The 15,480-nt window shown below is 40.0% G+C and overlaps 2 protein-coding genes across 2 annotated transcripts in view; both read right to left on the bottom strand.

The window, feature by feature from the left end:
• The window catches only part of LOC119425498 (zinc finger protein 260-like), a 16,654-nt gene extending 14,389 nt beyond the window's left edge, over window positions 1-2,265 (bottom strand). The window contains exons 1-2 of the mRNA XM_037693027.1: window positions 1,940-2,265; window positions 5-1,243 (exon numbers count right to left, since the gene is read on the bottom strand). Coding sequence (XP_037548955.1) covers window positions 5-1,243; window positions 1,940-2,093 — 1,393 coding nt within the window. The 5' untranslated portion in view covers window positions 2,094-2,265. The remainder of the gene's footprint in view (window positions 1-4; window positions 1,244-1,939) is intronic.
• Window positions 2,266-12,351: 10,086 nt separating this feature from the next.
• Window positions 12,352-13,911, bottom strand: LOC119426010 (gastrula zinc finger protein XlCGF8.2DB-like). Its single transcript, XM_037693571.1, has 2 exons — window positions 13,242-13,911; window positions 12,352-12,544 (listed from the first exon to the last, which is right to left on the bottom strand). The coding sequence occupies exons 1-2, from the start codon at window positions 13,865-13,867 to the stop codon at window positions 12,352-12,354; spliced, it is 819 nt and encodes a 272-aa protein (XP_037549499.1). The 5' UTR covers window positions 13,868-13,911.
• Window positions 13,912-15,480: the final 1,569 nt, after the last annotated feature.

The raw sequence follows: 15,480 nt of genomic DNA, 5'->3' as shown, positions 1-15,480 counted from the left end.
TCACAAGAAAAGGGCTTCTGTCCTGTGTGGATTATCATATGTTTTTTTAACCTGTCCTTTTTGGAAAACTTTTGACTACACTGATCACAAGAAAATGGCTTCTGTCTTGTGTGGATTCTTATGTGTCTATTTAAACAGCCCCTTCTTTTAAACCGTCGGCCACATAAATCACAACAAAATGGTTTCTGTCCAGTGTGGATTTTCATATGTTTTTTCAAACTGGCCTTTTCAGCAAACCTTTTTTCACACAGATCACAGAAGAATGGCTTCTGTCCTGTGTGGATTATCATGTGTCTCCTTAAACTACCCTTTTCAGTAAAACATTTTTCACACAGATCACAAGAAAATGGCTTCTGTCCCGTGTGGACTATCATATGTTTTTTTAAACTACCATTTACAGTAAACCTTTTTTCACACAAATGACAAGAAAAGGGCTTCTGTCCTGTGTGGATTAGCATGTGTCTCCTTAAACCACCCTTTTCAGTAAACCTTTTTTCACACAGATCACAAGAAAATGGCTTCTGTCCTGTGTGGATCATCATGTGCCTGGTTAAATTGCCCTTTACGCTAAACCTTTTTTCACACAGATCACAAGAAAATGGTTTCTGTCCTGTGTGGATTTTCATGTGTCTTTTTAAATATACCTTATGAATGAACCTTCTCCCACAAACATCACAGCCAAATGGCTTCAGTCCATTTTTGTTGTGGACCCTGTTCACACTTGACTCAGAGACCCTGCTGGGTGAAGACTCCCAGATGTCATCAGTGTCTTCAGTTTTTAACCCAATGTCAGATAAAAGTTTCATCTGAGACTCAGGATTGTTCACGTCATTATCCTCTTCGTCATCTTCACTAACTTCAGTTTCTGAAGAATCAGAATCTCTATAAGCATTTAGATCTTGTTTTTTTGAATCTTTTTCTCCTTCACCAGTTGATAATTCTTCGTGGTCACCTGAGCTGCTGGTTGGAAGATCACAGACTTTATCTTGGTGTTGATGAAGCTGTGAGAACAGAGGTTTCTCTTCATCATCCTCACTCTTAAAAGGAACTGCAGTTAATGAAAAGCTGGTGACATCTGTCTCCTCCTTCATACTGAGCTGCCCTCCCCCCAAAATGGTCCACTGTTCCTCCTCTTCCTCTTTTATGTGGAGGCAATTTGCATCCTGCTTGTCCACATCAGGCCACTGTTCTTCAGGAGCTTCTTCTTTAATCAGTACTGACTTCTGAACATCTGCAGGAACCACTGGAACACATGTAAAATACAGTAAGGAGAACTGTAGCTTTATATTCACACATACATGATTTTGATTACTGCTCAGATCACAGAGTTATTTTTTCCTCCAAACAGGTTCCAGTGCTGATCCAGAGCCAAAGAGTGCTTAGCCCCAGCTCTTTCCTTTTTTAAACACTTTAAGCTGTGGCTTTAGCACCACACCAACTCAGAACACACGGTTTAAATGTGTTTATTTCTTTTAACTAAAACGTTTCAAGTGTTTAACCAGACTGGTGCTATAGATGGTTCCTTAACGGTTCTCTGAAAATAAAATTAAGAAACAAGAAAAGGTGGGTGCCTCAACACCCTCTCCTTCCTCCCAACATCCCTACATTCTACTTCACACCCACCTCCAGGAGAGTGGAAATAATACTGCCTGGTTTTGCCCATGATCAATGATTTTAAATATTCATTTGGTAATTTTGACTTTCAATAGTTAGCTTTTATGTAGTAAAACTAAAAATGTAAATATTTAGTTTATCAAAGGCTGATCATCAGCACTTTAGCTTTTGTAACCTGTCATACATTATTTAATCTGTAAGCAAGCTCAGCTATAAACAGAGTTACACATGTCCTTTCCCAGAAGATAAATTCATTAACTACCAGAAAGCTCAGCCTAAACTGTAACATAATCATATTAAACAGAAATAATAAAAAGATACAAACCTATTATATGCAGTTGATCGTTGGGACTGAAAACTGCATCTAAGATTTGGCTTCCTCCAGATGTTTCCTGTTCAAGAGCATCTCTACTTCCAAGGAAAACCTCCATTTCTTCTTCCTCTGCATCCAGGTGCTGCTGGACCTGCTGTCTCCACATCTGTTAGCTTTCGTTCATCACTATTTACCTTCAACATTAACCGAGTAGTTACAGCTGAATAGAACTCAAAATTAAACTAATTTCACCAGAAGTCGAGAGAAAAGTGGCTTAGTTCGTCGATATGGAACATGGAGAACACAATAAACGTTCGAGCAGAACAACTTCCGCTGCAAGGAGGAAATCACTTCCGTTATTTTCAGATTGCCTTCAAAATAAGAGCTCGAACAAAATTGTTCTTCTGCACTACAATTGCCCACAGAGCTGTTTGCGGGGTTTTTTACGCTTTAAGATACCTTGTTTTTTAATCACTTATATTCTTTTGTTTTTAAATTGTGTTTTTATAATTTTATTTATCATATCAGTCATATAGCAACTAAGGGCTTTGAGGAAAATAGGTTAGGAACCATTGGTATACATACATACACCTCTCTAAATGGCTTTAAACATCTGTTAAGTTCTTGGGAAAGACCAATGCAGACATGTTCTTGTTTTTAGTTTTCTACAACACCTCACAACCTAGCTGTTTTTTTTGTTTTTGTTTTTTTTTACATTTTCTTTTAAATACCATTTTATTTTCACTATATAATCACTCTTAAGCCTCCCTGGTAAGGTCTATTCAGTGGTTCTGGAGAGGAGGGTCTGTCGGATAGTAGAACCTCAGATTCAAGAGGAGCAGTGCGGTTTTCGTCCTGGTCATGGAACGCTGGATCTGCTCGACTCCTTCAGCAGGGTCCTGGAGGGTGCGTGGGAGTTTGCCCAACCAGTCTACATGTGATTTGCGGACTTGGAGAAGGCATTCGACCAGGTCCCTCGGGGAACCCTGTGGGGGGTACTACAGGAGTATGGGGTACCTGGCCCTTTGATTCGGGCTAATAGATCCCTGTATGATGGGTGTCAGAGCTTGGTCCGCATTGCTGGCAGTAAGTCAGGCTCGTTCCCGGTAAGAGTTGGACTCCGCCAAGGTTGCCCTTTGTCACCAATTCTGTTCATAACTTTTGTGGACAGAATTTCTAGGTGCAGCCAAGGTGTTGAGGAGATCCATTTTGGTGACCTTAGGATCACTTCTCTGCCTTTTGCAGATTATGTTGTCTTATTGGCTGCATCAGTTTGTGATCTACAACTTTTGCTGGAGCGGTTCGCAGCAGAGTGTAACGCGACCGGGATGAGGATCAGCTCCTCCAAATACGAGGCCTTGGGCTTGAGTCGGAAAAGGGTAGAGTGCCCTCTTCAGGTCGGAGGTTCTGCCCTGTGGGGGAGTTTAAGTATCTTGGAGTCTTGTTCACGAATGAGGGGAAAAAATGGAGCGGGAGATTGATAGGCAGATAGGTGCGGCAAAGGCAGTGTAGAGGGCGCTGTACCGGTCTGTTGTGGTGAAGAGAGAGCTGAGTAAAAAGGCAAAGCTCTTAATTTACCGGTCGATCTTCATTCCTACCCTCATCTATGGTCATCAGCTTTGGGTCGTGACCGAAAGAACAAGATAAAGGATACAGGTGGCCGAAATGAGTTTTCTCCGCAGGGTGGCTGAGCTCTCCCTTAGAGACAGGGTGAGAAGCTTGGTCATCTGGGAGGGACTCAGAGTAGAGCCGCTGCTTCTCCACATCGAGAGGAGCCAGTTGAGGTGGCTCGGGCATCTGCTTAGGATGCCTCCTGGACGTCTCCCTGGTGAGGTGTTCTGGGCACGTCCTAACGGGAGGAGACCAGAGGAAGACCAAGGACATGCTGGAGGGACTATATTTCTCAGCTGGCCTAGGAACGACTTGGGATTCCTCCGGAGGAGCTGGCCAAAGTGGCTGGGGAGAGGAAAGTCTGGGCCTCCCTACTTAGACTGCTACCTCCCATGACCTGACCCCGGATAAGTGGAAGAAAATGAATGGATGGATGGATGGATGGATGGATGGCTGGTGTGCTTTTACTTCAGTTACGTTACAATAAGTACTAGTGAGTTGATTATTCTACTGCTACCTAAACATAACAAATTGGCGACGAGTTGTTCTCAGTGCGTGACACTACGATAGCTGCTACAACTCCTTTCTCTATGCTGTTTCTTCAATGTCCTGGGGAACCTTCACTGTCCTTAGGCACGTGGTTGAAGATCTTCCAAAGCTATCTTCAGGTGGTCACTAATAGTGCTAATGGATAGCTGGATCCTCAGAAGCGAGCTCTCCTCCTACACAGCCTATGAACCAAGGGACTGAGGCTGTTTGACACACTACTGAATCAAGGTGAGACGATGGATGAGGCAATCAGTGCGCTGCAGGTGAATTTTTCTTCTAAACTGAACGTGGTGGCTGAGCGCCACACCTTTAGAAAACGAGTTCAAAATTCCTATAAAACTGTGCCTCCAATATGTTGCTGCTTTAAGAGACTTTGCTGTTACTTGTGAGTTTGGTTCAAATTTGGATGAAATGCTTTGTGATAAGCTGGTGGGAAATGTAACAAATCACCGCATCAGAGAACGTCTACTTCTTTAGCCAGAGTTGACTTTACAGAAAGCATTAACACTTGCAACACCGACTGAAGCTGCTGGGGAACAATCTAGACTTATTGCTGGAGAAAACTCAGCGTCAGTGCAATCTGTGCCTGCCAGCGCAGCGTTTTTCCACCGGAGACATAAATCCGCATCTCGGAAGCGCGTGTCTGCATCAACTCCCGCTTGTCCACCTGCTTCTGCACCTGCAGCTTCAGCTCGACCCATCAGCAACCAAACCTGATTCTGATATGGATCACACAAACACCTGGCCAATGACACTTCATGTCCTGCTGCATCAGTTAAATGCAATAACTGTAATCATATTGGACACTTTGCACGAGTGTGTCGTTCCGCTCAAACAGTTTCTGTGAGTGAAATTGACCTGCCTGAAGTTCAAATCCTTCACTTACATGAACATTCAGCACCTGATAATAGCAGCTGCATTGTCAACATTGAGACTAAGTGTGCTGCAGCCCCTGTTGAGCTGACTGTTGATTCAGGTTCTTCTGTACTCATCCCTTTAGTTGGCAGCTCAAAACACCACATACAGAACACCATGGACTTTGTGAATAAGGTGAGATATGTCATCATGGAGACTGATGAAACAATGGTCTCTTTTGATGTCACATCCCTCTTCACGTGCATTCCTGTTGATGATGCAGCAGAGGTGGTCAGTTTAAGATTAAAATCAGACACCACTCTGAGCAGCAGGACCACGCTTTCCACAGAACAACTGAGTCAACTCTTGAAACTGTGCCTGCAGTCAACCTACTTCGCATATGGGGGCCAATATTATAGGCAGAAACATGGGTGTGCTATGGGGTCTCCAGTTTCTCCTATTGTTGCCAACCTTTACATGGAGGAGGTAGAAAAGAGCCTTGACGTCCTTTTCAGGGACACCACCAAGTCATTGGTTCAGGTATGTTGACGACACCTGGGTTAAAATTAAATCTCAGGAAGGCCAACATTTTACTGATTATGTCAACTCTGTGGATAAATATATACAGTTCACACAAGAAGATGTAAAAAAAAATGGCAGGTTGGCTTTCTTGGACTGTGAGGTCTCAGTTTCTGATAGAGGACATTTGCAAACTGAGGTGTACCGCAAACCCACCCACACAGACCAGTATTTGCAGTTTGACTCCCATCACCCTTTGGAGCACAAGTTAGGAGTCATCAGGACCCTGTATCACAGAGCAGACAGCGTCCTCACTAACTCAGGAGCCAGGCAGAAGGAGAAATCCCACACAAGACAGGCTCTAGAGCCATGTGGATATCCTAATTGACTTCAGGAAGCTTTAGTAATTCTCTCCAACCACCATTGATGGATAGCAGGTTGAAACTGTCTCATGCTACAAGTACCTGGGTGTGGTTCTGGACTGTAACTTAAAGTGGGACTCATGGGCTGACCATATTAGTGCCAAGGCTCAGCAGAGGATTTTTTTTAAAAGAAACTGGGGTCTTTTCGAGTCAATAACTCAATTATTTAAATGATTTATTTGGCTTTATTGAGGGTATTTTAACGTTTTGTCACATCTGTTGGTTTGGCAATGCTACAGAGGCTCAGAAGAAATCATTGTCCAATAATAACTTAAAACCATTTGTTTCCAATTAGCCTCACTGATTAGTGGTTTTCTTAAGGCTACCCAGCTGTTCAGTCTCAATTCCTTGAGTTCCCTTTGCATTGTGTGTGGAAATGCTCTTACTTTCACTATTAAACATAGCCCTGAGTGCTACTGTTGTTTTTCTTCTATTTGATTTCACCAAACATTTAAGTGATCGCCGATCACGATCCTTCAGGACTTTTTTCCGGCCACATTTTTTCCTCAAAGACGATGGGTCCCCAACATCCTTCCAGTTTTTAATGATGCGTTGGACAGTTCTTAACCCAATTTTAGCAGTTTCTGCAATCTCCTTAGATGTTTTCTCTGCTTAATGCATGCCATTGATATGACCCTTCGCAAACAGACTGATATCTTTTCCACGACCACGCGATGTGTATTTCAACATGGTTGTTTAAGAAATGAGAAGCAACTCATTGCACCAGATGGGGTTAAATAACTTGTTGCCAGCTGAAAGATAATCACCCATGCAGTAATTATCAAATAGGAGGCTCATACCTATTTGTTTAGTTATACCCAGGTGGTGACTTATTTTTGGACCAGGCAGTGTACTTTACAAGGAAATAGCATAACAGATGAGTGGAAATAAATTTTATGAGTGTTTGGGAGACAGATAAATGTTTCTCATTAAAACTAGTGAAATTATGTTATTCATCACCAGATTCAGGCATGCAAAAATTAAATTAAATATATTAGTGAGTGTGAGTGGCTTCTTGCCTATGAGTTCTTTCAAACTACTTTTTCTCCCCAGTGTGGATTCTCATGTGCCTGTTTAAATTGTCCTTACTGGTAAACAGTCGGCCACAAAAATCACAACAAAATGGCTTCTGTCCTGTGTGGATTTTCATGTGTTTTTTTAAATGAACTTTTTGAGTAAACCTTTTCTCACATAGATCACAAGAAAATGGTTTCTCTCCCCTGTGAAATTTCATGTGTGCGATTAAACCTCCCTTTTGAATAAAGCTTCGTTCACATAGATCACAAGAAAAGGGCTTCTGTCCTGTGTGAATCATCATATGTTTTTTTAAATTGTAATTTTGTGTAAACTTTTGATTACACTGATCACAAGAAAAGTGCTTCTCTCCTGTGTGGATATTCATATGTTTTCTTAAACTGTCCTTTTTGGAAAACTTTTGACTACACTGATCACAAGAAAAGGGCTTCTGTCCTGTGTGAATTATCATATGTGTCTTTAAACAGCCCCTTCTTGTAAACCGTCGGCCACATAGATCACAACAAAATGGTTTCTGTCCAGTGTGGATTATCATGTGTTTTTTCAAACTGGCCTTTTCAGTAAACCTTTTCTCACACAGATCACAAGAAAATGGCTTCTGTCCTGTGTGGATTATCGAGTGTCTCCTTAAACTACCCTTTTCAGTAAAACATTTTTCACACAGATCACAAGAAAAGGGCTTCTGTCCTGTGTGGACTATCATATGTTTTTTTAAACTACCATTTACAGTAAACCTTTTTTCACACAGATCACAAGAAAAGGGCTTCTGTCCTGTGTGGATTATCAGGTGTTTTTTTAAACCACCCTTTTCAGTAAACCTTTTTTCACACAGATCACAAGAAAATGGCTTCTGTCCTGTGTGGATCATCATGTGTCTAGTTAAATTGCCCTTTACGCTAAACCTTTTTTCACACATATCACAAGAAAATGGTTTCTGTCCTGTGTGGATTTTCATGTGTCTGGTTAAACGTCTCTTAAGACTGAACCTTCTCCCACAAACATCACAACCAAATGGCTTCAGTCCATTTTCATTGTGGACCCTGTTCACACTTGACTCAGAGACCCTGCTGGGTGAAGACTCCGTGGCTTCATCAGTGTGTTCAGTTTTTAACCCAAAGTCTGATAAAAGCTTCAGCTGAGACTCAGGATTTTTCGCATCATTATCCTCTTCATCATCTTCACTAACTTCAGTTTCTGAAGAATCAGAATCTCTATAAGCACTTAGATCTGTTTTTTTTGTATCTTTTTCTCCGTCACCAGTTGATGATTCGATGTGGTCACCTGAGCTGCTGGTTGGAAGATCACAGACTTTAACTTGGTGTTGATGAAGTTGTGAGAACAGAGGTTTCTCTTCATCATCCTCAATCTTAAAAGGAACTGCAGTTAATGAAAAGCTGGTGACATCGGTCTCCTCCTTCATACTGAGCTGCTCTCCTCCCAAAATGGTCCACTGTTCCTCCTCTTCCTCTTTTATGTGGAGGCAATTTGCATCCTGCTGGTCCACATCAGGCCACTGTTCTTCAGGAGCTTCTTCTTTAATCAGCACTGACTTCTGAACATCTGCAGGAACCACTGGAACACATGTAAAATACATTAAAGAGAACTGTAGCTTTATATTCACACACGATTTGTTTAACTGCTCACGTCGCAGTGTTTTTTCTCCTCCAAACAGGTTCCAGTGCTAAACCAGAGCCAAAGAGTGCTTGGCCCCAGCTTTCCTTTTACAACACTTTAAACAAAAGTACAACTTGTAAAGAAAAACTGTAATAAGATCCAAGACATGAACTAATATGCTAAACTAATATTACACTAAGCACTAATAGTACAAAACAATGTGCCAACAAGAGCAGCACAAACAAAAGTGAGCAAATGAGGACGAATGAACTCAGCATCATGGATAATTATTTTAATCTTACTTTAATCATCTCAACATCTTATTTTCCAGATGTCTTACTTATCTTATTTTCAAGATGTCAAGATTATAATCAACATCTTATTTTAATGAATTACTTCAGTAGCCTTTTAAGGAGGAGCTTATTTATTTATGTGGGCTGAGATGGTGTAGAGGCAGGGCAGCCAGCTTGGGACCCGAAAGTCCCAGGTTCGATCCCCAGTCACTGCATACCGCGTGGTGTCTCTGGGCAGCACACCTCATTCCCAAAATGCCCCCCAGGCGCTTTCAATAGCTGCCCACTGCACCACCTGATGGTGGGTGGGTTAAATGCAGAGACTAATTTCACCATTGTATGGAAACATACAGTTACATTACATACATTGTGATGACATTATTATTATTATAAGACTAGAGCATTCTTAGAGTCTGAAATTTTTAACATGAAGGTGATTATTAGATATTTAGTGTAATAAAATTAATAAGAAAGTCTTGTCTTTGAATTCAAATATCTGTTTGGGATTATTTTTGCATTTGAAACTGAAGCAGGATCAGAAAAAACAAAGAAACAGTGGATCATGACGTTTTCACCTCATTTTGAGAGTTTTTTTCTTAAATCTCTTTGAGAGACAGCAAGCTCAAATCGCGGCAAGCTCAGCTATAAACAGTTACACATGTCCTTTCCAGGAAGCTAAATTTATTAGCTACCAGAAAGCTCAGACTAAATTGTAACATAATCACATTCAACAGAAAGAATAAAAAGATACAAACCTATTATATGCAGTTGATCGTTGGGACTGAAAACTGCATCTATGATTTTTCTTCCTCCAGTTGTTTCCTGTTCAAGAGCATCTCTACTTCCAAGGAAAACCTCCATTTCTTCTTCCTCTGCATCCAGGTGCTGCTGGACCTGATGTCTCCACATCTGTTAGCTTTCGTTCATCACTATTTACCTTCAACATTAACCGAGTAGTTACAGCTGAATAGAACTCAAACTAATTTCACCAGAAGTCGAGAGAAAAGAGGCTTAGTTCGTTGATACCGAACAGGGAGAACACAATAAACGTACGAACTAAACAGCTTCCGCTGCTAAGAGGAAATCACTTCCGTTATTATCAGTTAGCCTTCAAAATAAGAGTTCGAACGGAACCGTTCTTCAGCACTACGTTCTTTAGCCCCCAGAGCTGTTTGCGTTTTTTTCATGCTTTAGGATACTTTGTTTTTTTAATCACTTATATTCTTTTGTTTTTAAATTATGTTTTTATAATTTTATTTATCATATCAGTCATATAGGAAGTAAGAAGTGGGGGGTGGGGGCTTTGAGGAAAATTAAGGAAAAAGCCGAACAAACGGTCTTTGCTGAAGCAAACTTTGTCTGCTGATTCTCAACTTCCACCAAAAAAATAAAAAGTAAAATCTGACCAGTAATCATGATTATTATGGAAATAGGCCAAACGGTTTCTGTTGGCTCTCTACTTCCTATAAGGAATAAAAAGGAACATCTGACTACTAATATCATGAATATTATTTAAATATAGACGGTCACAGGACTTAGTCTATGAAACAATGAATCAGGGTGCCTTAAAACAGGGTGAAACACTAAAAACAAGAACATAATTGTCCTGATGCATGCTCAACAATCCAGGTAGAAAAATCTAAAAAAGTTAAATCTGGTCCTGTGGACATTCAAAAAACAAAACAAAGCAAAAAAAATGTAGAAACGTTTCGTCTTTCATCCGAAAGACTTCCTCAGTCTGAGGTGCTGTATTCAGCTCAGTCTTATACATTCATACAACATTCTACTACACACGCATTAATACAGCGTTTATTTCCTTCTCAGAGTAGATCAACCAGTTTGCTGCTGACAACCACAACCAGCTGCTCACATGATCAAGAAGGACCATCAGCCTAACAATGGATCATTAGCACATTGATGTCTGTTTACTGTTCACAGGAGGCTGAGTGATACTAGCAATAGCAGCATTGTAAGAGGGGGACAGTTAAACCCGGAGGCCTCCACCCCTGTTTAATGATGAACGGTTTCTTTTCACAAAGATGGCCTCCTTTACTCCTCTCTCAAACCATCGTTCCTCTCTGTCCAGGATGTGAACATCTTCATCCCTGAAAGAGTGACCGCTGGCCTGGAGATGAGTGTAGACCGCAGAGTCCTGGCCTGATGGTGTTGATCTTCTGTACTGGGCCATCCTTTTGGCCAGTGGCTGTTTTGTTTCCCCAATGTAAGACTGATCACAGCCCTCCTGACACTGAACAGCATACACAACATTACTCTGTTTGTGCCGGGGGACTGGATCTTTGGGATGAACCAGTCTTTGCCGTAATGTATTTTGGGGTTTAAAAGCCACTAGGACATTGTGTTTTGGGGGTGTTTATTTTCAAAACACAAAGTCTCTACAACACGATTGTATCCAGAAGGGGCAGGTGAATCTGCTCTGAGAGCAAAATGACGTGATTTTTATCATGCAGCTACGTCAGTGAGAGTGGATTTTGCTGCTTCAGATGGAGCATGCAGGGACCTTGAGGCAAAGACTTTCCCAACGCAGGCACTGAACCTTTTTCTAGAAACTACTCCTTCAACATTTCAATCACACTCCTCCATTGTTAGAACATTGTCATTTCTACTTATACCAACTCTAACCTGATGCACATCTTTTCAAGCCTGATCCCTCTGTTTTCCAGTTGAAACAAGCCCTTATCTCCCTCTTTAGTGTCCAAACTCTTTGTTGTGATACAAACAAAATATAGACTACAAATTAAAAATTGGTTGGTATGCATAAATTTATAATTTATTCAGTATTAAACAGGTACACTGAAGATTCTTATATACTTACAACTGCAATATGTGCATGTTATGTACTTTACAAAGAAATAGCATAACAAATGAGTGGAAATAAATTTTATATGGGTGTGTTGCAGACAGATAAATGTTTCCCAGTTAAAACTAGTGAAATTATGTTGTCCATCACCATTTTACCATGTAAAAAAACATTTAAATATATTAAGTGTGTGGCTTCTTGCCTGAGTTCTTTCAAATTACTTTTTCTCCCGTGTGAATTCTCATGTGCTTGTTTAAATTGGCCTTATTGGTAAATATTTGGTCACAAAAATCACAAGAAAACAGCTTCTGTCCTGTGTGGATTATCATGTTTTTTTAACTGTAATTCTGTGTAAACTTTTGACTACACAGATTACAAGAAAAGGGCTTCTCTCCTGTGTGGATTTTCATGTTTTATTAAACTACCCTTTTCAGTAAACCTTTTTTTACACAACAGGGCCACACTTCCTTTATTCTCAAGAAACAGGACAACATTTTCTTTCACACCACAAGCGATTAAATAATTAAACAATAAAAAGGTGTCATAAATTAATGAGCTCAAACTTCTTTGCTGTAATGATGGATGTTAATGTCATGTTTGTATATGAACCTGTATGTCTTTATGTAAATGCTGCAAACCAATTTCCCTACGGGGACAAATAAAGCTATCTATCCATCTATTCAGTCAAACAGTTGACATACACGATGTCTATGCGATCTCCATTGAATAGTTTTTGACCATTTGACTAATTTTGTAGTCGTACATTTGAATGTCTGAGAACATTTCCAATTTGACGAACATGCCCAAAAACTTCTGACCAATCATACAATTCTTGGCGGATACGCCTCTGAGAAAAAGTTCAACCTCAGCCTTGTATCCAGAAGGGGCAGGTGAATCTGCTCTGAGAACAAAATGACGCAATTTTTGTCATGCAGCTATGTCAATGAGAGAGGATTTTGCTGCTTTGGATTGAGCAAGCAGCAGGGCCCCTTGAGGCAGAGACTTTCCCAATGCAGTGGGGGTATTGTACCTGTTCTAGAAACTACTCCTTAAACATTTCAATCCCTCTCCTCCCTTGTTAGAACATTGTAATTTATACTTATACCAACCCTAACCTGCTGCACATCCTTTCAAGCCTGATCCCTCTGTTTTGCCAGTTGATTCAAGCCCTTATCTCCCTATTTAGTGTCCAAATTTTTTGTTGTGATACAAACAAAATATAGACTAAAAATAAAAAAATTGGTTGATATGCATAACTTTATATTTATTCAGTATTAAACAGGTACACTGACGATTCTTATATACTTGCAACTGCAGACTGTGAATGTACTTTACAAGGGGAAAGCGTAACAGTTGAGTGGAAATAAATTTTGAGTGTTTGGGAAACAGATAAATATTTCTCAGTTAAAACTAGTGAAATTATGTTGAAATTATGTTATTCATCACCAGATTAAGGCATGTAAAAAAATGTTTTTTTAATATATTAGTGAGTGTGAGAGGCTTCTTGCCTAAGAGTTCTTTCAAATTACTTTTTCTCACAAGTGTGGATTTTCATGTGTTTTTTCAAACTGGTCTTTTCAGTAAACCTTTTTTCACACAGATCACAAGAAAATGGCTTCTCTCCCCTGTGATATCTCATGTGTCTGTTTAAATGGCCCTTTTGAATAAACCTTCTCTCACACTGATCACAAGAAAAGGGCTTCTGTCCTGTGTGAATTATCATGTGTTTTTTCAAACTGGCCTTTTCAGTAAACGTTTGGTCACAAAAATCACAACAAAATGCCTTTTGTCCTGTGTGGATTTCCATGTGTTTTTTTAAATGACTATTTTGAGTAAATCTTTTTTCACATAGATCACAAGAAAATGGCTTCTGTCCTGTGTGGATTATCATATGTTGTTTTAAATTGTAATTTTGCGTAAACTTTTGACTACACTGATCACAAGAAAATGGCTTCTGTCCTGTGTGGATCATCATATGTTTTTTTAAATTGTCATTTTGGGTAAACTTTTTACTACACTGATCACAACAAAATGGCTTCTGTCCTGTGTGGATTATCATGTGTCTATTTAAACAGCCTCTTCTTTTAAACTGTCGGCCACATAGATCACAATAAAATGGTTTCTGTCCAGTGTGGATTTTCATGTGTTTTTTCAAACTGGCCTTGTCAATAAACCTTTTTTCACACAGATCACATAAGAGCTTTTGTCCTGTATGGATCATCATGTGTCTGGTTAAATTGCCCTTTACGCTAAACCTTTTTTCACACAGATCGCAACAAAATGGCTTCAGTCCATTTTTGTTGTGGACACTGTTCACACTTGACTCAGAAACCCTGCTGGGTGAAGACTCCCAGTCTTCATCAGTGTCTTCAGTTTTTAACCCAAAGTCTGAAAAAAGTTTCAGCTGAGACTCAGGATTGTTCACATCATTATCATCTTCATCATCTTCACTAACTTCAGTTTCTGAAGAATCAGAATCATCTCTATAAGCATTTAGATCTGGCTTTTTTGTATCTTTTTCTCCGTCACCAGTTGATGATTCAATGTGATCACCTGAGCTGCTGGTTGGAAGATCACCGACTTCAACTTGGTGTTGATGAAGCTGTGAGAACAGAGGTTTCTCATCTTCATCCTCACTCTTAAAAGGAACTGCAGTTAATGAAAAGCTGGTGACATCAGTCTCCTCCTTCATACTGAGCTGTTCTCCTCCCAAAATGGTCCACGGTTCCTCCTCTTCCTCTTTTATGTGGACACAATTTGTGTCCTGCTGGTCCACATCAGGCCACTGTTCTTCAGGAGCTTCTTCTTTAATCAGCACTGACTTCTGAACATCTGCAGGAACCACTGGAACACATGTAAAATACAGTAAGGAGAACTGTAGCTTTATATTCACACATACATGATTTGTTTTACTGCTCAGATCAGACCAACAAAGTCCATGCTCAATAATCCAGGTATACAATCCAACAATTTTCAGACAGATCAGTTATTTTTTCTCCTCCAAACAGGTTCCAGTGCTAAACCAGAGCCAAAGAGAGCTTAGCCCCAGCTCTTTCATTTTACAACACTTTAAGCTGTGGCTTTAACACCCCACCAACTCAGTACAAACTGTTTAAATGTGTTGTTTTCTTTTAAAATAAACATTTCAAGTGTTTAACCAGGCTGGTGCTAGAGATGGTTCCTAAACGGTCTTTGAAAATAAAGAAGAAACAAAAAAGGTGGTGCCTCAACACTCTCTCCTCCTCCCAAGATCCCTACATTCTACTTCACACCCACCTCCAGGAGAGTGGAAACAATACCTGTACCTGGTTTTGCTCATTATCAATGATTTTAAATATATGTGTGGTAATTTGGGGTTTCAATAGTTAGCTTTTATGTAGTACAATTAAAAATGTAAAAATTTAGTTTATCAAAGGGTTTTAAAATCTGCACTTTAGGGTTTGTAACCTCTCAGATATTATTTAATCTGTTAGCAAGCTCAGCTATAAACAGAGTTACACATGTCCTTTCCAGGAAGATAAATTCATCAGCTACCAGAAAGCTCAGACTAAACTGTAACATAATCACATTCAACAGAAATAATAAACAGATACAAACTTATTATATGCAGTTGATCGTTGCGACTGAAAGCTGCATCTAATATTTGGCTTCCTCCAGTTGTTTCCTGTTCAAGAGCATATCTACTTCCAAGGAAAACCTCCATTTCTTCTTCCTCTGCATCCAGGTGCTGCTGGACCTGCTGTCTCCACATCTGTTAGCTTTCGTTCATCACTATTTACATTAACCGAGTAGTTACAGCTGAATAGAACTCAAAACTAAACTAATTTCACCAGAAGT

Source organism: Nematolebias whitei, chromosome 19 (genome assembly GCF_014905685.2).
Source record: "Nematolebias whitei isolate Nwh7 chromosome 19, NemWhi1, whole genome shotgun sequence".
NCBI lineage: Eukaryota > Metazoa > Chordata > Actinopteri > Cyprinodontiformes > Rivulidae > Nematolebias > Nematolebias whitei.
Note: the sequence above shows the minus strand (reverse complement) of the source record. Positions and strands in the feature narration are given on the sequence as shown.

Excerpts from the sequence above, each read along its gene's own strand:
- LOC119426010 (XM_037693571.1), bottom strand. The coding sequence starts at position 13,867 with ATGATGATCCATACAGGACAAAAGCTCTTATGTGATCTGTGTGAAAAA. Across the intron at positions 12,545-13,241 it reads AAGCCATTTTCTTGTGATCT|AGCAGATTCACCTGCCCCTT; the intron begins GTGTGAAAAAAG and ends TTTTGTTCTCAG.